At 35.8% G+C, this 22,227-nt stretch overlaps 2 protein-coding genes across 2 annotated transcripts; both read right to left on the reverse strand.

Moving 5' to 3' along the window:
• Positions 1–583: 583 nt before the first annotated feature.
• Positions 584–4,846, reverse strand: PRL (Minichromosome maintenance (MCM2/3/5) family protein). Its single transcript, XM_079069289.1, is given in 16 exon segments — positions 584–757; positions 921–1,142; positions 1,238–1,403; positions 1,530–1,733; positions 1,823–1,995; positions 2,116–2,307; positions 2,447–2,624; positions 2,958–3,100; positions 3,215–3,260; positions 3,262–3,302; positions 3,417–3,539; positions 3,647–3,824; positions 4,125–4,348; positions 4,445–4,504; positions 4,590–4,657; positions 4,744–4,846. Coding segments are annotated over 16 exon segments (2,154 nt in total). The 5' UTR covers positions 4,775–4,846; the 3' UTR covers positions 584–652.
• Positions 4,847–6,056: 1,210 nt separating this feature from the next.
• LOC145129834 (Vps51/Vps67 family (components of vesicular transport) protein) lies at positions 6,057–13,279 on the reverse strand. Its single transcript, XM_079064644.1, has 21 exons — positions 13,117–13,279; positions 12,311–12,585; positions 10,543–10,682; positions 10,378–10,432; positions 10,178–10,285; positions 9,978–10,076; positions 9,783–9,860; positions 9,578–9,655; positions 8,821–8,964; positions 8,654–8,754; positions 8,493–8,560; positions 8,334–8,407; positions 8,171–8,237; positions 7,932–8,044; positions 7,544–7,837; positions 7,363–7,464; positions 7,194–7,265; positions 7,060–7,110; positions 6,740–6,991; positions 6,475–6,657; positions 6,057–6,379 (listed from the first exon to the last, which is right to left on the reverse strand). Exons 2-21 carry the CDS (start codon positions 12,476–12,478, stop codon positions 6,287–6,289), a joined length of 2,340 nt encoding a protein of 779 aa, XP_078920770.1. The 5' UTR covers positions 12,479–12,585; positions 13,117–13,279; the 3' UTR covers positions 6,057–6,286.
• Positions 13,280–22,227: the final 8,948 nt, after the last annotated feature.

The raw sequence follows: 22,227 nt of genomic DNA on the forward strand, positions 1-22,227 counted from the left end.
TATGCACACATGTGATTTTGAAGGTCATGACTCGATATCACCTGATAGGCTAAAGATGTTTTGTGGAGGCTGGAGAAAATGCTTTGGAGCTAAAGTCGATAATGGTTCTTAGATAAGTTTACGAGGAAGACAATGATTGTAGGGTCTCAAATAACGTATGTGTGCATGGCATGGAGGTAAAGGAGAAGGCAAGTGGTTTGGGCGTCTTAAAGTCCATACCAAAGTTGTCCTTTGGCCTACTTTTGCTAGAATAGTACTCCATGATATAGTTTTTTTTGGGACATAAGATCTTTCAGGAAATAGGAACACTTTATTCACAAGCCAAAATATACCAGTATATCACATCACAGTGTTGCAAATCACTATGGTATTGTATTTGGTTGGGTTTTCATTTCACATATCAAAGCAGAAACAGTATGCAAGTTGAACAATATCATCAAGACCACACATCATATGCCTCTCCCATAGCTTTAGCAAAGAAAAAAAAATACAAGGGTAGTTGCAAATGTTTGAAGGTAATTTGACATGAAGTTACTGAAGCTGTCTACCAACATCCAATTGAATGATCAAAAGACACATGAAAGAAGGGCATCCATTGGCAATCTTAAATAAAAATAGACAGATAGATACTAACTAGTAAGACATCATGAACTCAAGCATCAATAAATCGAATATCAAAGGTGTTGGGATGAATCTGCCACACATTCAATGCTGCATACTCTTCTAAGCATTCCTTGAGCTGAGCCTCAGTGTACCCCTGTTGACAACCCAACATTCATCTATAATTATGCAAAAAAAAAAAAAAAAAAATATATATATATATATATATATATATATATATATATATATATATATATATATATATATATATATATATATATATATATATATAAGAAGAAGAAAGAGAGCAGGTAACTGACCATTCTTGAGATCCTGTTAAGAGCTTGTCCATAGGTTACATCCATCTTGTTGGACCTTGCAGCTTCATCACGCAGTATTGAGTATATATCTGAGATTGCATCAAGACCAGATTTCTGACGATCTTCAGAGTACAATGAAAACTTTGACATCTGCATCAACCGCAGTGCTTCGTCCACGTCACTCTGAGCCACCACATCTGAGAACCTCAGCCGAGCAAGTGCCTGTGTCATCAATCCATATATTTATTATTCATATTCATATTACTAATTTACTATTGCTAGTATATAAATTAATACAGTAAGAAATAACAACTCACAGTTGATATGCGCAGAATGCTGAGAAGCGTTCTGATAGTGGTGTAGGAGTGAGGGCTGTTTGATTTTGTTTCTTCTTGCCTGATGCTTGAATATGCAGTGGCTATGTACTCCTCCAGCTCTCTTGGTATACTAGGAGACAGCTTCCGAGCAGCTGATATGTATGCCCTATTATCATCATTTATTATATCAACAACACAATCCTCTCATATATAAACTTTTTTTTACCATTAAGTAATATCAAGGGAATATGAATATGTATGTGTGTGTATATTTACATTTTACAATACATACCTGAGAACAGAAGCTTCAAGTGGAGCAAAGCCAAGGGCAGGAGATTCTCTGTTCTGGTGGACATAAACAACATGCCTAGCCATTTCAAGATCATTGTCCATGTCTGCCTTGTCAAGGATCAACCACAAAAGATCAAATCTTGATAGAAGTGCTGGAGGCAGGTTTATGTTTTCAGCTGGAGTTCTGCGGAGATCATATCTCCCCCTGAATCATCAAACAAAACATTCATATTAGTAACTAAAAAATGATAATAATAATAATAATGTAAAGAGTAAAGAGTAGATAGTAAATACCAGGCAGGATTGGCAGCAGCAAGAACTGCAGTTCTTGCATTGAGAGATGTGGTGATCCCAGCTTTGGCAATGCTAACCGTCTGCTGCTCCATGACTTCATGTATGGCCGTCCTGTCCGACTCGTCCATCTTATCAAACTCATCAATCGCACATATCCCCATATCAGCCAGCACCTACACCCATCCATTTATTTATTTATATATATATATATATATATATATATATATATATATATATATATATATATATATATATTTCTTTGTTTACATATTAGAAACAAAATCCTGACTCACCAATGCCCCCCCTTCCAGCACAAACTCATTTGTGACCGGGTCCTTCTGAACAGCAGCTGTAAGACCAACACCACTGCTTCCTTTGCCCGTTGTATACACACCTCTTGGTGCAACAGTAACTATGTGCTTAAGCAGCTGACTTTTTGCAACTCCAGGATCACCCATCAAACATATATGTAGATCCCCTCTTATCTGAAACAAAATTACCATACTATCTCAACTTTAATCTCTCTCATATTTGTAATGTGCACCAAAAAACCCAAACAGGAAATAAATACCCCCCACATGGTTTTAAAGAGAAACAAAAACACTACTTTTAACCATGATTTACCTTCATCCCATCCTTGAGCTTCCGATGAGGAGCACCCACTAATAGGAGTAAAAGCGCTTTCTTGATATCTTCATGTCCAAATATCTCAGGAGCCAATGATCTAGACAGCTTGTTGTATATGTCACCATCCTCAGCTAACCGAGCTATTTGTTCTTCCTCAACCCCTTTCAGTTCATAGCTGCACAATACCAAAATAAATCCTCAACCACCAAATGGATAACAACTATACAAGGAATATTTTCTATTACGTGCTCCATGGGTCCCAAAAACAAGAGGTTAGATTGCAACATTTTCACTTCTTGGCAAAAAAAAAAAACAATTCAAATTTACCTCCTTTTTTTCATAAACAACCATCACAAAATATTGGGATTAATTGTGGTCCACAAGATTTCTCCATTTAGTTTCATTGAAAGGTATTTAGCTATATAATTTCAAAAGTTTGATAGTTTTTGGGACAGATGAGATACTAAAAAAAGATGCTTATGACCATAGAAATCTAGGAGTTGCTTACTCTTCGTATTTTTTCTTAAAATGGGAAATAGACATAGTCTCTAAGTATGTATCTGCCACTAAACCTGCTCGCATTGCTCTAAACCCAGTATAAGGAATAGGGAGAAATATTCCAGATAACTCAACAACATCTCCTGGGGATACCTGAAAGTTTAAGTAGGTTTCACAAGTGTTAACAATATTGGCAGTTAACTTTAAAAGCTAGTATCAATATTAAAAAAAAAATTGAAAATTCAGCAATCTTCATAAAAAAACAACCTTTCTTGTAAGTTCCCCTCGAAAGTGAACAGTCATCGCACGAGGAATGACCTTTAGGAACATGTTGAGTAAGCTCTTGAATTTTGGCCTGAAATTTATCATTGTAACATCCCATGTAAGAGAACAGATTTGAGGAGCTTTAAAAAACATCTCCCATTGCACAAAATGTGAAAATCACTGCAAAAAGGTATCTTGAACTGACCTCTTGAAATTTTAAAAACTTTGAAGCTCTGAGTTGGAGGATAAGGTGTCCTTTTGCCCGGTTAACCTGACAACGCTTAGATGGGCATTCGAATAGAGGCATGAACACTCGAGCAGTTACTTCCTGTTTCATAGAGATAGCATGTTATAAAGGCAAAAACGTATGATGCCCAGGCGAGCAATGTTTAAAAAAAATCCCACATGCTGGATTGGGCATGATTACATACATACCTGATATATTTCAAAACCACACTCTTCACATGTGTACACAGCAACCTTCATCAATGGTTTTACATCTGAACAGCGAGTCACAATGCCAGATATCTTGACAAGCTGGCCAATATGTGAAGCCCTAACCTCCCTAATGGTAAATGGCTGGACCTTGGAGGAAGCTTTGATGTAAACTTCGCTGAATTACAAACAATGAGCATTAGAAACTTGGCAAAAAGTGTAACTAGCACAAAAACGTTAATTTTCTCAAGCAATTAGCATGTTGACATAATTTCTATGCATAAACAGATAATACACCTACAAAACGATTTGGACAATGAATCAAATGCAATGATGGACCCATTTCAAAGTTGCTTGTCAAATAGAAGCAACTTAGGTGAAGATGTCGGAAATCAATTTAGTATAGTGATAAAAGTAGCGCATTTTCTTGAAAACCAGAACCAATTTAAGAAGAAAAAAACACCTAGTTTATACTTACTAAAAACGCCTAATTTCTGGGGGCATCTTCTGTCTTGGGTCGGTCCCATCAGGATTCTCATTGCCTTCCTCGGCTCGTTGTGTGTGAAATACGTCAGAATCGTCCTCCTGAATAACCTCCGTTGGCTCAGGGATCAACTCATCAATAGCATCAGCAAAAATTCCAACATATCTCCGGGTGTTCTCGGTAACTCGTCCCACAAACTCCTCGTCCAAATCCTTGTACTGATCCAAAACAATATGAAAAGGGTGTTAAGCATCAAATCTTAGAACTTACGTCGTAATAAGGTACTAAATAAAGGTCATGAACAAGGAATATACATCAAACAGATCTTCGAGGTCAATTTCTATTGCTTTCAGTTTCCGATTCGCGACATCTTGCTGTGTAGGAAAAATCGCAAAGTAAATAAGTACATAAAACGTCAAAGAAATATTTATGTGCCCTAGACAATAGGAAAAAACCTACAAGGATGCTAATATATTTGGCTTTGCCATCTGCATCAGCGAAGTTTTGAAGAAAATCTTTCGCTAGATCTGTTGCATAAGAACAAAAATGAACGGGCAATTAGCACTTACAGAGTTGATCTACAGGGATTAGGTTTAGCATATGGAAAGCATACCTTTGTCCCGGCTAAAATCAAGGTCCTTCATTGTGCCGCCGGTTTCAGCAATTCAACCAGCCAAATTTTCAGAGGAAACAGTGAGTGAGTTAGAGAGAGAGGAGGAGGAAGTAGAAGAAGTTGCGGGAAACGGAGATGAGATTTGGCGCCTAAATGGGGATGGAGGCTGGCTTTTTGGCGGGAAAATGAGATTACTGTATCAGTTAGAGTCTCATTTCGGCCCAAAACGGTAAAGCGTGAGCCGTCAGGTGGATCAAAAGCCCATTACATGACTCACTGGGCTTTTACCTTTGTATATTCTTGGGCTCTTGGCAAGCAAGCTACAACCTACAAGTACTCTACTCTTGATTAACAAATTTTGTTACTATTTTTTATGTTGAAAAGAGAGTATAGTCGAGAAAAAAGAACCCTCACTACACTTGCTCCTTTTCCCATATGAATTCCAGCAATCATATTTTTATTATGATTTTTTTAAGAAAAAAAACAACTGAACAAATTAGATTCAAAGCTTATAAATTTTTTGTCAATATCAGTGATCCGGTTGAATAAACAATTAAAATTCATAAAAATCTGAATCGTATTAATAAACCTCAACCATTTGCCAAGAGTCCTTTGATCCAATGGTATGAAATGAAACGAGGCTATGTGATTATGAAGGTGTGAGTTCAAGTGTTTTAAAAAATAGTATATGGATTGGTTTTTGAATATATAACCACTAAAACAATTTACGTTTGCCAATGTTTACAACACATAAAAAATAAATCAAAGGAATGTTTCATGATATTTCATTTTGTTCAATGTAGTTAGTTGATAACGGTTTATATTTTAGAAGTAAATCAAATGATTTGATGATGAAAATACATGTTTAGGATTTGGCATCTTATCTTGTGTTAAGTGATGAAAATACATGTTTAGGATTTGGCATCTTATCTTGTGTTAAGTGATGCAAGTAAATTCACAGAACCTACTACAGAATGCATACACCATTACACCGTGTGCTTGTATTGTATAAGAGAAAATGAATTAACAAAACAAAACACAAGGAATTCCTTGATCGGTCCCTACTAAATAATCGAATACCACATACATATAAGATAGAAGGGGAAGAATTGATTTGTATTTAGACTGGTGGCTCAAATCAGATTATCACCACCCTAAAAATTACAAACTCATAGGATCGCTCTCCTTTTCTTTTGTCTAGAGTAAGTGATGATAGATGAGTAATTGTTATTTGTTTCTCTTAAATCAACCATTAAATTGGCGTTTGATGTCATTATCTTTTTAACAAATTATTTGGAATGCACCGATGGATATGATCCGAATAAACAGTTTACTTGGTATTTAATTTTTGTATATGAAAACAAGAATCCAGACCCCAACACCATGGATTTGATTGGAATTGGACCACCAACCACACTACACCTGTGATGCTCTCTCTCTATATAACACAAGCATACAACAAACAGATATGCTGCTCTCTTTTTTTTTTTTTTTTTAAATCCCTGGATTGGATTTGGAATTGGAAATGGATACATTGGTGGGCCTATCTAGCCAATTTGAGTTGTACAAGTCTGTCTAGGATGGCAGGCTCCAGAGGACTAGGATCAAGGCAACGTTCTGCAGCAGCAACAATCACCTGTTTTGTTTAACCCCAACCCCAAAAGCAAAACATCAAAAACAAAAACACATAGATGCAAAGATATTATTTATTTTAGTGGAGGGGTAAAGTACCTCATCAAGCAGGAATTCAAGAGCAGCCTCATCTTCAGAATCAGTTGTGTCTTTGAGGGTGGTTCTGAGGTACTGCATGTCCAACTGAATCTGCTGGAACCCACTACGATTAAATGTCTGAAGCCTAACAAACTCCTGGAAGCTTTTCAGGCAAAGTTTCACAATGCTCATCACAACAGATTCCTGCAACCAAAATTCTTATTAGTTGATTTATTATCTATCTATCTATCTATCTACTACCTAAAATAAGCAAATACCTAACTACCTGCGTGTGTTGGACTTTTGTGAAGATTTCCATTTTTTGTTTAAACAGCTTTGCCAGATGAGTTTCCAGGAGCTGACTCCTAGCCCTGTTGGTGTTTGAACGGTTATTATTATTATTAGTAGTAGTAGTAGTAGTATTGGTATTGCTGCGTGAAGAGCTTGTGCTTCCATTGCTCTCTGTGCGTGCATGTTTACGCACAACCCCTCCTCCTTCACCTAATATCTGCTTCACTTCTCTTCCTACTGCCCCCAACTGCCACACCCACGCCACATCATTAAATACATACATCCATACTTATTATTATTATATGCTCAACATACCTCTTGAAGAAACATATCCACAAACATATGAACTTCTCTTGGTTCTTTATGCTGTCAACATGTTTGCCACAAAGATAAAATCAATTCATGCATATTCATATTATAACAGCAGCAAGATGTGAAATGGGACAAACCTTGACCCAATTGGGTGTTGTCAGCCTCTTCTTTAAAAGAACAGAAATCCTTTGGGTTCTCATATTTACATACTGTAAAGGAAACCTCAATCAATTTACTCAACTCAACAATACACAACATGTGTGTCATAAATAAATAAATAAATAAATACAAGAACAAGAAACATACACGCTGCAAGAACCTTTCCCCGGCTGCTCTAAAGGTGTGACGCACTTCAGCAGGATCAAAAGCATAACCACCACCTGACAATGACAACGAGGACCCAATTTCCTGAAAAGTAACATGTACAAGTCATGAAAATGAAAATGAAAATAAATATAAAAGATAGAAACAGAAAAGCAGGCGTTGCCTCGGTAACTCTGGAGATGGCTTCTCTTTCAATGAAAACAGATAGCTGGGATATCACAAGTACAACCCCAGCAGGGACCTTGTCACCTTGTAACCTCTCCTGCTGCTGCTGCTCTTGTTGTTGTTGTTGTTGTTGTTGTACAACATTAACATTAACATTTTGTCCGGAGAGCAACAGTAACTCATCATTAAGTCGTCTGAAGAACCTCTGAAACCCTTCATGTATCCAACCAATCATCATGTCTCTTAGCTTCAATATCAATCCCAACTCTTCATCAAGAACAACACGGAAATCCTACACTCACATCAATTGTACAATATCAACTAATTAATAATACACATGTATGTGTGTATGTATGTATGTATGTATGTATGTATGTATGATTTACCAATAAGAGTTTTGTACTGCCTTGAATCAAAGTATTTTTGGTGGCCTCAAGGGCAGCTCCCAAAGGATACTCCTTGCCTGTGCCATCTTCCTTTTGAATTTGCAGGAGAGTGTCTGGCAGTTCAAATCAGAAGAAAACCAACCAAAGCATTACACTTTTATCCTTTGTTCATATTCAAAATTTTCTTTCTATACATATCCATATGCATGTCTTGTTTACATAGATAGAGACAGACTAACCGGATATTTCATGAAGAAGATGGGTAAAAGCACTAGCAACATACTCACTCACAGCAACACAAGCAGCCTGAACCCATCAACATTTTTAATAGTCAACTAAACAAATTATAACTCATTACTCATAGATAGATAGATAGATAGATAGATAGATAGTAATGATGACCTCGAAACCAAAATCTTGTACACCAGCCTCTGGTAAGACTTCATCCATCAGGAGGACATCAGTCCATATAAACCCTGTAAGTAACCCATCATCAACACATTTTATTCATCTCACATACTCTTGTTAACGCCTACAACCATAAACAATAATAATACATACGAAGTCGGTTGGATAATTTTTCTGGAGATATCCGTTGCTGTATTTGTTGTCTGGCAGCTTCAAAGTGCCTGATAAACCAACCAAACACCAATTAGGTATCAACACAACAAGATGCAGATGCATATTATTATTATTATTATTACTATTACTATTACTATTACCTTGTGGTTAAATATTGCACGAGTTTGACCAGTTGCTGCTCTGAATCAGGGAAAATGACATGATATGCGTGAACAGCTTCCACAAATTCACGAGTGGGAACCTATTCAACAAATTGGGCAGCTCATGATCAACTTGCAAATGAAAACAGTTGTGTATTTGTAATTACCTCGGGAACACAAGGAATGGAATCAGATTCACTTCCTTCATTGGTAGATTCACGAGAACCCATGCCTGTTATCTCTTTAGAGAGATCAAGTTCCCCAAGGAACTGCTCTAGATTTTCAAGAAGCTTGGATTTCAAGTTTTCAACCTGCCAACATGCATACCTTACTTAGTCAATCAAATACTTTCTCCATGCATTTCATTAAAATACTAGGGAAAAAAAAACATGACAACTTGATCATTTACATCATCTTTCTACAGCTTCAAAATATGTTTCAAATCCTCCAAAAAGTAATTTAGTATCCTTTCTTTTTTTGATTTTCGGGTACAGAAGGATAGTCTTGTGTGTGAATGTGATCTTTTAGTAACACGAATATATCAAACTTTCACATAACCATACTCTGTGAAATCATATATTTATTCCTCTTTGGCTTTTCGTTTTTCTATTCCATATGTACTCAAACATGTGTTACCAACACAACAGGCACTACTAGAGGTCTAAAGTGAATCAAAGTGACAATCATTTGACTATGGAACTAATAGTAACTATACATAACCGCTGAAGAGCACATGAAATGCAAAATTCTCCATGTTTCCATGTGTGTAGGCTAATGATTGGATGCATATATGCACATCACGAGTTGTGTATCCTTTCTTCAATTCAATGTATAAGTTAATATTCAGCAAGTCCACAAAATAAATACTGCAGGACAAAGCTCTTGAATTGAATTAAATTTGTTGCTAAAATCAGAGTTACAAACCGGAAAATCCAACTGCTTAAGAAGCATTACAGCCTCCGCTCTTGTTTGTATTGATTCAGATTCAGAAGAAACCTTATCCTGAAAGACAAGATGCACAATATTGTTTTCTCTTTATTCTTGATAATAAAATAATATACAACATATATTCCAAACGGATATATAAGGATCTGAATAAATCTCAGGAATAAATTAACAATGAATGTACCTGAAGCTTGTTAACGATAACTGACATTACTTCTTCAGATGCTTTCTTACAATCCTGGAATGAGGAGTCCCCATATGCCTGGTGAAAGTTCAACATACAGAGCAAAAAGATAAATGAATTGCATGGGTTCATAAGCACATGTGAGGGCTCATAAGCATCTGATCTGACAGAAGAAAGAAAAGTTGATAAAATGACCTTAAATATTGGCATGGCTCCAGTGTAGAACCTCACTGCATCACCATATGCTTCAGATTTGATGCATTTTCCAAGCGTGGTAGGAAGATCGTATATAAACTGCTCAACACAGGTAATGAGTAGATATTATATATTATATATTATATATATGTTTGGCAAAAGCAAAACAATCAGTAGAAGTGTAAAGGTCATTTTGGTACCTGAACTTTGCGCAATAGATTACGGGTGCGGTGTAATTTCTCTATATGCTCTCTCTTTTCAAAAAGTGAAGTGTTGACCCCATCACTTCGCGACTGCACTGACATTATCTACAAAAAAAAAAGTAATAAGTAGTCGTATTATTTATATAACTTTCTACGTTTTTCTTGCTAACAAGGTCAACAATGTGTTCCCAAAATACCTTCTCAAGGAGTTGCTCCATATTTACTTCCATACCAACAATATTATTCTTCATTCTGCCACAAAAAAAAAAAGTTATTAATATACATATCCAACACCAATCAATGTTACTGGCCAAACAACCAATAAAGCAGATTTGGTAACTGAGAGATAGTGTCTGTCTAACCTTTTAATTGTATCTGTAGCACTGATAAACTTGTTATAATTTTCATACACTAACATTTGCAAGTCAGTGTCAAGATTCTTGATTTCAGCAGCCATTTCCACATGTCTCTGAAGGAGGCCTTCCAGATTTGACTTTTGTACCTGATACGTAAGGGAAAGAAACATCAAAAGGTGCTCAAAGCTGACAATGTAGCCATGGATTGATGTCCTTATCACTCTTCATTATTCAAAGTGCCTTAGACTTGGATAAACTTTAATTCATGTAAACCTCTTATATGGAGGCCTGGTAAATGTTTGGAAGTACAGAATTAACCACTTAGGACATACTAGATCACATTAGTGGTGCACTTGTATGCACGGTTTGTATTCATCTTTTAAAAGGTTATACATTTATAGCACTTTCTTGGATGACTTACAGTCATAGGGCTTAACTTGCTGCCTATATATATATCAAAATATATTTGATATCTTAATAGGATGGATTGAGAGTCTCATAAGACCACAAGAAACCACGTCACTTTCGAAACCCTAATCTTCAGCAAAATATGTTGAATATCATATTAATAGATAATTGTTGTAAAGTGTTATTGCTTTTTTTTGTTAATGAATGCCAGTCTTTGCCACCCAAAATACCTTGTTGCTAAATTAAGAAGAAAAAATCCCCTAAACAAAACTCTCGACCAAAATCTCAAAGGGGAAAAACATAGGCTGATAAGCACCAATGATGCTTAGGTCCCTAACATCCCATTTTTTCTCATGACTAAATTTGTGACAACATTTGTATTATCTATGATGCAAAAAAACCCTATTATAGTCCTTCTCCAACTTGTTCGATCAGTTCCACTACATAAAACGTTTTTGTTGGGTATATTCCTGATGGTATACAAGTACCATCAGGAAGGGCCTGAAAGTTCATGTTAAGCATATTATCACTTGGTGGGGAATGGCCTCAAGAATCCAATGAGTGACTAATAATCTTGTTGGTTGTTAGACACAAAAACTAGTTATCATCCCCATTTCTGAAAGGTCATTAGGTTAAAAGAAGGTCCCTGACTAAATTAGTCAAGTATTTGTTTGAAGACTCAAAATTCTTGTAACTCAAGATAGGGTCAGGAGAAAGACACAGCTCACCCTTACTCATCCCCGAAAAACAAAATCTAAGCCAGAAAATGAAACATTGTAAACATTGTATAATGTAAGTTGTCAAATAGTAACCAGTCGCAAAATAATTTAGACTTAAAAGTTTAATGAGAGTAGAATAGGATAGGCTTATCTTTAAAAATAACCCACAGGTTCAACCTTGACTGCTAAGGAAAGAGCCCTTGTACTAAAAGAATAGAAGATATAAGCCTATCTATCTAACTTTTTTGACAAATGTAAATGAAGTATGCCAAAGATTCTCTACAGTACAATGCACTCATCTCAGTTGTCAACATGTGTAAGTGATTCTCTAATTGAACAATTTTACTCCTCCCAGTGGCTAAGGATAACAGCATCAAAGTGTTGGCAAAAACATGTTGGATTAATCAAGATTAAATGGAGAAATCCAGATTTCTAAATCTGGAATAAGGTAATGTGGAAGCTTCATTGTAAGTCTTGAATAGCATAGTGATATGTATATACATATGATACCCATAGAGAGAAACAGTTTACCTCTGACATGAAATGGGCTCAATTAAATTGTAATATAACCCAGATTTTGATACAACATTAAGAGAGAAGAGAAGAGAGGGAGAAGTTTTTATTTAAGATGAGATGAGAGGGCGTACAAGAAGGTTCATGTACTGATCGGCATCAAAGGAGGTGGTGTTGATAGTGTCGAGAGTGGCGAATCTTGATGTGGTGTTGGTGGGAGCAGAAGTCTGAGAAGCATCCTGTGAATAGAAACTCGACAGCAGATCTCGAGTTCTCTTTACCTTATCATACTCCACTGCCATTTTTCTCTTTCTCTTTAGTCCCTCTTCACCTGTACCTATGTATGTTTCTTCTCCTAAACCACACTCAATTAGATATCTTCTCTGTAGTGTATAACTTCCTCCCTTATCTGAGAGTATCAAAATGCAAACAACACAAATACCAACAATGTAAACAACAAATCACACAAAAACAGGCATAACTCATATCAACAACATTATTTGAGACATTCTACTAACAATTCACACACAAATAGGCATCAGTCATACTTCATGTTAACATCAAACAAGATTAACACCAAACTATATCAACCAGACGTAATTCAGAAAAACCTGTAAACTGCTCTATTTCAAGAATCACATAAAACCAACTACCAACTGTAGACTTTATAACAGCAAATCAGATTATACCAAACTGCCTTAAAATCATCTGCTTCATCGATTCTAAATAGATTATCGATTCCAAATAAATAAATCATCAGCTTATACCGAACCATAAAAAGAAATCCGGATTCCAACCAATAAACTAGGAACCATATACTAGAAATCAGACAAGAAATTGAGTTCTAGATTCAAGTAAATCACGTGCTTCATCTATTCCAGAAATCAAAATTCATGTATCGATCCTGGAGGTATAACCGGATAAAGAAAGTGGGACTAACCGGATCGGAGAAAGAGCAGTAGCCGACGCCGGAGATCGGATGTATAGACGGAGATCGGAGAGGGTCACAGCTGATGAACGTTGTGAAGGAAGTGTGAAGAACGAATGTCTGGGAATAATTGACAACGTGAACGAGGGGAGTATTTGGGGGAGAATGGGGTATATAGGTAATTTTAATGAGGTGTTCAAATAAATACAAGTGCCAAAAACTAATACAATACGAACTTGACGGAAAATAAAACCATTTTGGGTAACACGACCTATACGAAAAATAAACCGGTAAGGTTATGGTTGAAAATATGACTCGAAAATAACTCATTTATTTATATGTAAGTTTTTTTTGAATTTTTTTTATAAAGTATAAAGATTCAAAACCAAAACCATAAGTAAAAGAAAATCTTTGGATTGAGTCGTTTTGTAACGTGAAAATAAGTTAGTCGTCCAGATCAAGACTTCATTATTTTAGTTTTTTCGTTTTCTCCCAAACTATACAGTCCCTTTGACCATTCTCTCATCCTTGTGATCTTGTTTTCCACCTCCCTAGTTTTTATTTTTTCCATTTTGTCATTTGAACTTGCTATGACTTTATTTATCCCGCCTCTCAACTATCACTTTTTCCTTTCTGCCTGCTCAACTCCTACTCTTTTAACATGTTTAGTGTTTCAACCTCACATGACACAACATCACGACATGTTTCAAATTATACCCCTAACAAGAAACCCGACACGAACTCGACATTAAAATAAAGTTGACACAACATGGCATGTTAATTAAACAGGTCAGGTTAAGGTCAAACACTTTCAACCTGCTTATTGTTTCGACACGACACAAACTCGCACACGACAGAACACGATTGTCACATCTAGTTCCAATAAACTATTTTTTTAAAGAAAAAAAATACTTATTTCATATCCAAACATTTTTTTATTTATTTGTTTAAAAAAAACAATAATTTAATAAGTTATTTCAAAAAGCAACCCAAACACCCTCTAAATATCCAGCTTTCATAGTGAATGAGTTATGCCGATGAGGGACATATAACTGAGATTTGCGAGAGCCAAAGGAGAATACCGACGGGGTCCTCGGGCAGACCAACCTTTTTATTAAACCATCTGATATGTTGTCGAAACACATCCTTTGTCACACCCCCAAACCAAGGATGGCGGAAACGTCCGGGGGTGGAGGACTTCATGTATAGTATCACAACAACGAGTATAATAGTGCTCAAAGTAAATACAACCATCATAACTATAATTGAAAAAGTTACACCATAATATATGTTTACATGTTTCAAAATCAATTACATTATGAAGACAAAATGAACTGTTTGACGACTTAACGTCCCATCCTCAAAGTGCTGATGTTTTCCTGTTTCACTGATTTCCTGAGAATACAAGTAGTTTTGAAAAAATGTCAACAATTAAGTTGGTGGGTTCATAAGAGTTTTGTTTGAGAAAGAAACCGTTTTCCTTGTAAAAGCGACAAAGTATGTTTCCAGAAAAATCCAATATTTTCCTTATTAAGTGTGAAATGAATGCTCTTATGTTATGCGATAAGGTACCCTAGAAGGACCCATAGATTCCTTCTATAGTCGCCCAACGTATATAAGTTATATAAAAATTTAGTTAAATAAGCCGTTGAGTATAATGTGTCTGCCCTAGGTCCACAACCAAACAAGGAACATGAGATAAGGCGGGCCCACCAATTCTAAGTCGACTGTGACTAGATTCTTATATAACTCTAGCATATACACTTAGCAATTATAGCTGAAGTCTAACAATTCTAGACGAAATGTAGTTTTAATAGAAATATGTTTCCAAAGAAAATCCAATATTTTCCTTATAAAAGTGATGTGTTGTCTTAAATCCCAAGACCGAAAGTGTACAGTACTTTATAAAAGTGATGCGTTGTCTTAAACCCCAAGACCGAAAGGGTACAGTACTACCCATACTTATTGATATAAAAAGTGATTTTAAATCGACATAAAACCCTTTTTGATTTGAGAAAAATCCTATAAACTTTATGTGTTGTTAACTCCCTATGTGAGTCGCTATAACCATACTATGACTATGAACCTGCCACGACGTTTCTCAGGCGTCGAAAAAGATAATGACACTTGCCACCTCAGACCTGCCGGTCTAGCTGTAGCTAGCAGCTCAGGTGTGGTTTGTCAAACCCAATATAGATCTATACACAACTATCACGTTCTCCCTACAAGAGACTCTGATTATAACTACCAGGAATTTTAACCTGTACTCTAGGAGTACTAAGAGGAATATCTCACAATTTACGTTAACAAGTTTACGTGTGGTGTGCGTAAGTGTAAAACCTTTTTCTGTGGGCATAAAACCTTCCGAACTATGTTTGTTGTGTTAATGGAATCATAAACTATACCTATTATAGTTTATCATGTAATATATGAAAAACCCATTTGTTTTGAGAGTAAAACCTTTCTCATGTAGGTAAAAATCCATAAACTATGCTTATTATAGCTTATTATATGTGTTCGAAATGAATGAAGAATCCTTATCATGAATGACTAAATTTCAGTTTATGATGATAAACTAACAAGAAAATATATTCAATATTTAGAACTTATTGTTATACACTTTGCTCAACATAATACAAAGTGTTATAAAAGTTATACGCTGTTGACTAGTTTTTAACCGTTCTGCACTGTTTTAGAAAAATCATACGAAGTCGAAAACTAAATCCGTAAATTCTGAGAGTTCCCAAAATGTGTTTAGTTTATTCATAATTTTTATTATGATTTTTATAAGTCTTTAACTTGTGTTAAAATGTTCATATTCACAGACTGGTCTGAATTCGTTTATGAAATGATATGCAGTTTTGTTAAAAATCACCATAAATCGTAGAAAAATCGTATGGAGATGTGCAAGTAGTCATTTTAAAGGTATGGACCTGAACTATTTGCATATTAAACAGTTTTGAAAGATATTAAGTTTAAGATAGTCAAAATAGTCCGTGAATAAGACTCAACTTTTCTGATGAAAGCTGTTGTTTGAGTTTAGTTAAGTTTTTGGTGTTTTAACTTGTATTCCCCCCATAAAACTTGAAGAAAACATGAAAATGTAGGGGTATGAACTCACCTTGAGTGTTTTCAGAATATGGATGATGAAGAAGAGAAGTGTTCCACTCAAGAACACTTAGAAGATGCTTGATGATTCGAAGATCTAACAACAAATATGACGATATTTGTGTAAGGAACTCATGATTTGAGTAGAAAGGAGTGAAATAATCATATGGAGGATGATAATACTTACCAAAAGTAGAAGAAAAGCTTGGAGAATAGCCTTGAATCTCGAAATTTAGAGAGAGAAGGTGAGAGAGAATGAAGTTTGTTCTTTGGTGGAAGATGAGAGAAATGTGAGGAGAGAGGGGAGTTTCTAGCCTTTAACCAAGAGTGTGGCTGGAAAAATGGTGGGAAAGGACAATAAAATGACCAGGTATGGTGGAAGGACAAGGGCTGGTCATTGAGTGGGTATGGGGTGGTTGCTTGTGTCATACACTAAGGCAAAGTCAACACTCCACCAATAATATCTCACCCACTCTTCTTGGATAAGGATTATACCCCAAAAACGTGATTAATTATGAAGTATGGAGTCCTATATGTTAAAATATGATTATTTAGGGTTTATTATGTTAAAATACGAGTTTGGGTGAAAATCCCGCGTTAAAATCACGAAAAACGGGCTCAAAACGCTAACAATATTGAAAACCGGGCAAAAATTGCCAATTTCCGTAATTCAGGACCGAAGGTGCGAAGGTTCGGCTCCTTAGGAGCATAGAACCGAAGGTAAGGTTCGGTTGTGCATGGGAGCCGAGAGGTCTCGCAGGCTGCTCATCAGAAGGGACCGAAGGTCAAGATCTCGGACCGAAGGTAGTCCTCTCGGACCGAAGGTGGCCTCTCGGACAGAAGGTTACTTTCGGTTCCCTGGTGGTTTCGGTTCTCAGGAGGTTCGGTTCCTAAGAAGGGTTCGGCTCCTTAAGAGGTTTCGGTTCCTTAAGAGGGTTCGGCTCCTTAAGAGGTTTCGGTTCCTTAAGAGGGTTCGGCTCCTTAAGGCTATTTTTCGCGTAGACTTCCGTTTTCGAGCGGTTTTCGACTAAATTAAGGGTCGGGATGGCCCGGGTGATTATAAAAAGTTGAGAGAGATTTCAAGAGAGATTTGGGAGAGATTTGACATACTTGGAGAGATTTGACATACTTGGAGAGATTTGACATACTTGGAGAGATTTGGGAGAGATTTCACATACTTGGAGAGATTTGGGAGAGATTTCTCGTATAGAGAGAGATTTGGGAGAGATTTCACATTCTTGGAGAGATTTCTCATACAGAGAGAGATTTGGGAGAGGTTTCACATTCTTGGAGAGATTTCTCATACAGAGAGATTTTTAGGAGAGATTTCACATACTTGGAGGGATTTCTCATTCATAGAGAGATTTGGGAGAGATTTCACATACTTGAAGAGATTCAGGAGAGATTTCACACACTTGGAGAGATTTCTCATTCAGAGAGAGATTTGGGAGAGATTTCACATTCTTGGAGAGATTTCTCATACAGAGAGAGATTTGGGAGAGATTTCACATACTTGAGAGATTTCTCCTACTTAGAGAGTTTTGGGAGAGATGTCACATACTTGGAGAGATTTCTCCTACTTAGAGAGTTTTGGGAGAGTTAGAGTGAAAGAGATTGGGAGAGACTTCTTTTGTGACCTTTTTGAGTGTTTGGCTTCGCAACGCAAGGTTCTTATACTCTGTTAAGCCTTGATATGAATGTTATACGCTCTCGAGGGGTATGGAAATAATGTTTTATCGAGTAGATTCATCACTTACCCTGATTAGGGTTTAGAATTTCCGAACACGTGAAAACTCTAAGTGATACTTTGTATTAGGATTGCGAGTTGTACAATAAGAAACGTAATGGAAACCCTAATATACAAGGGTTAGATGAGTTGACCGGTTTGACTTGTTGACTTTAGTTGACTTTGACTTGGCCAAAAATTGACGGTTGTCACATCCTTCAACTTTATATTTTAAAAAATCATTAAATCCATGTCGTTTAAGATTATTTTTAGATGATAATGTTAGTTAGGGACTTCGTTTTCTTCAGAGTTGCATTCGTGTCCGCAGGTCGCGCCCATGTACAAGTTCAGGGATTTTGGTCTACGAAATTCAAGATTTGCACCCCTGTAAGGGTCGAATTGTTGTAATAAGTCGAATTATATTTTTGTCTCTTCGAATGTTTTGTTATGTATTTTACTAAGGCGCTTATTGTTCGAAGCGTTAGTGTATATGTCTTAGTATATTTTTTGTACGCTTTCGGATCCCTATAAATAGGGATATTTACTAGAGTTAGATAAGAGTTTTTACAGACCTGTCTTTATTCTCTGTAAACATTCGAAAGCGTAATAGAGCTGAAACAAGATCATATTTACATCTGGTGTTCAATCTCGCATTCTTAATTGATTTCATACTCTGATTCGTTTAAAACTCGATTCTTTGATTCATCAATTGGTATCAGAGCAGGAATCACATCTGTGATCTGATTTTCATCCATTCAAAAAGTTTTTGAATCAAATTTTTGATTCAAAAGTTTCCGCGCTTTTTGATTGTGAAAATTTGTCTAGATCTTAGTCTGTGATTTGATTCTACAGTTGAATTGTTGAATCGTGTGTTCTTCTAGCAATTCCGATTTGATTCAACTAGTTTGTTTTCAAATTTTCAAATCTTATTAAGAATTTTCAAAAATCAACTTCCGTACAACAATGGCGAGTTTCAATCTCAATTCGATGACCTCATTTTCTCATCTGTTAGGATCATCAACCAAAATTCCAATGCTAATCCCTGAATACTATGATCAGCGGGCTGATCGTATGCATGATTATCTGAATGGTCTTGATGAAGAATTATGGTCATGTATCGCTGGTAATGTCAGTGTTCCAGTGACTGTTCAAGCAATTGGATCATCTTCTACAAATTCTGGTGTTGATAATCAAACTGATCGTCTGAAGAAACTGGAGAAAAAGTGTATGAGGGAATTGCGAGGAGCTTTATCTCCAGTTGTGTACAATTATGTAAGAAGTTGTACAACTGCAAAGGACATCTGGAACAATCTGAAAGATAAATTTCAAGGAAGTGAGAAGACGAAAATCAATTCAGTCAAACAGTGTTTGGTTGAGCTGAAAGATTTCAGACAAAAAGAAGGTGAAACAATTGAAGTTTACTATGATCGACTGAACGAGTTAATCTATCGTTGTAATCGCTATGGAATTACCAGGACTTCAATGGAATTCAATCTCATTTTTGTGATGGGTCTTCGAAAGGAATGGAGAAGTGTGAGTATGATGGTGAAAAATCAGCAAAGCTTCGATACATCAACTCTCAATGATTTATACAATCAGTTGAAGACACACGAAACTGAGGTAAATGAAATTGTTGAGGAGACGAAGATGAATTTGGGAGGTCCATTGGCACTTGTGTCAAAAATATCTGAGAAAGAAGATGAAAATGGTGATTCTGAGGAAGAAGAAGGATTCATCATGAATTCGGATGATGAGGCAATTGCTTTTTACTCGAATAATCGTGTTAAGAAGTTTTTTAAAAAACCGTTCAATCCGAAGACTAAGCTTGCTGAGGTAAAAGGAAGTGCAGTGAGTAAAACTGTTGACGAGGAGAAAAAGAAAATTGAGAAGAAAGATTCGAAAATGTTTGAAGGAAAGATCGAGAAAAAGCTGAAAGGTGATGCTGGAATAGATTGTCATTATTGCAACGGAGCTAATCATTTTGCGAATGATTGTATGCTTCGGAAGAAGGATGAGAGGAAGAATAAAGTTAAAGATGAGGCGTATTATGCAGAGAAGCTTGAAGAGGTTCGTGCGAAAACCAAAAACTTGTCATTGGTTGCAAAAGGTGAACTTGAGGATGAAGATGGAACGTATCAAATTTGGTCATCCGGATCAGACGATGAAGAAATGAGGAATCCAACACATGGGGCAATATATGCGAAATTGGAGGAGGACTCAGATGACGAGGAATTCGAAGTGAAAGGACGATGCTTCGTATCCAAGACAGCAGACAAATCTCCAATGACAACAAAGGTACGTAAAATTCTCGAATCTTTTAATATTCCTACACATGCTTATGATTCTGAACTAATATCTTTTGATGAGACGGTTACTTATTTTGATTCAATTGTTGTGTCTGCTAGTAATGAGGCCAACAAGTTGTCAATGGAGTTGTTAGAGACGAAAAAGCAATTAGACATGAAAATAAGTAAAATTGATTGTTTGGAATTACAAATAACAAATATTATGTGTGATAGGCATACTTTATCAAGTGATGTTAAACTTTTGCTAGCACAAAGAAACATTTATTGTAATGCTGCTAAAAGACTTTATGGAAAATTAACTGATTTACATCATTCATGTGAAATAAGTAAAGAGCAACATAGAAAATTACTACCTTTTCTAGCATACGAAAGAGCTAAGGTAGATAATATTTCGTATGATTGTGAACAAATTATAGCTGATTTTGACAAAGTTCCTGATGATAGATATAAATATGGAATTGTCAAAATTGATGAATGTCTTGATGCGAAGGAATTAGTTAACATAGTGAATGATACTTTGACTAAATCTGAACAAATTCAAATTTTGAAAAAGACTGAGAATTCAACATCTGATTCTCAATCTAATTTTGCTGATATTGAAGATAATTCTGACAATATTAGTGAAATTAGTGAACTTGAGGATGTTGATTGTTCACAGTTGTCTGTTGTTAATGTTGCATCAACATTTAAAGGAAAAGAAAAAGTTAAGGATTTGATGGTTGAGAAAGAAACTGATATACCTTCAACTTCGAAAGTTTGGGATATGAACTTCGTGGATATCAAAGACAGTCAAACTGATGATAGCGATGATGAAGATGAAGAGAAAATTTCGAAGGAAAATAAATCTTCAAAAGAAGAAGAAACTCCACGAATAGTGGTTGATCAGGTGTATGGTGATACACAGAAGTTCGAAAAAGTAATGACTGAAGAAGGTGAACCTTACCTTGAAACAAATACTGTGGTTTATCCAAATTTCAAGTGTACAAATGATGTCATTTTTCCAAATCAAGTTTTCGTAACAACTGGAAATGTTGAGAATATCAAACCAGAATTAAAGAAATTAGTTGAGGAGGATAATTCAAAAACAACTGATGAAGGTTTTTTCGCAAATCAAAGCACAGTTGAAAACAACTTAACAAAGAATTCGTACGTGTTTCAACGTCAAAAACCACAAAGAAAATGGGTTGAAAAATCAAAAATTGAAAAAGAGACTTCAAAACAAGTTGTAAAGGAAAATGAAAAAGTTGTCAAACTAAATTCCAAGGAATTCAAAGTTCAAATTGACAAATTTTCGAAGGAAAACAACATTTCAAAAAGACAAGCAAGAAAGAAAATATTTTGGCAGAATGTTGAGTCTCAAAAGATGTCTGAATCACAATCATCCAAAAATGTTTTCAAAGCTAAAAATTCCTCTTTTTCAACAAAAATTCGCCATTCATCTCAATCAAATCATTCAAAGTCTGAAGTGAATAAACAACCAAGGTTTTCGAAAGTTTCAGAAACTAATATTCCAAGAAAATTTTCAAATAACTCAAATCCAAATCAAGAATTCTTTCAACGTCAACATTTTAAATCATCAGTTGATACATCATATGCTCAATCTTTTATAAATAATCCAAAAGTTGATTTTGTTCCTCAAAAGCCAAATTTTCCTAATCAAACGAAGAAAGAAACTATGAAAATTTCACGAGAAAAAGGAATGACTTCAAGGAAGAACATTGATCATTGGCTTGAAGGCATAGGAAAGATGTATCAATCGAATACATTTTCAAAGGAGCAAATTCACGAAACATATGAGAAGTATGTGAATACTTCATCAAAAGGCAGTTCATCTTCTAAGGATTCGAACATATCAGTCAAAGCTTGGAAACCAGTAATAAAAGCAAAGAAGGTTCATTCACAAACTCAGAATTCAAAGGGTAATGTCAGTGAACATTCGAAACCAACAAAAACTTATGTTTCGGTTCCTTTAAATGAAGAAGT

This window comes from Lactuca virosa, chromosome 8, assembly GCF_052849685.1.
Source record: "Lactuca virosa cultivar CGN04683 chromosome 8, Lactuca_virosa_CGN04683_v6, whole genome shotgun sequence".
Lineage (NCBI taxonomy): Eukaryota > Viridiplantae > Streptophyta > Magnoliopsida > Asterales > Asteraceae > Lactuca > Lactuca virosa.

Excerpts from the sequence above, each read along its gene's own strand:
- LOC145129834 (XM_079064644.1), bottom strand. The coding sequence starts at position 12,478 with ATGGCAGTGGAGTATGATAAGGTAAAGAGAACTCGAGATCTGCTGTCG. Across the intron at positions 8,238-8,333 it reads TACAAGATTTTGGTTTCGAG|GCTGCTTGTGTTGCTGTGAG; the intron begins GTCATCATTACT and ends TGATGGGTTCAG. Across the intron at positions 6,658-6,739 it reads CAAAAGTCCAACACACGCAG|GAATCTGTTGTGATGAGCAT; the intron begins GTAGTTAGGTAT and ends TTTTGGTTGCAG.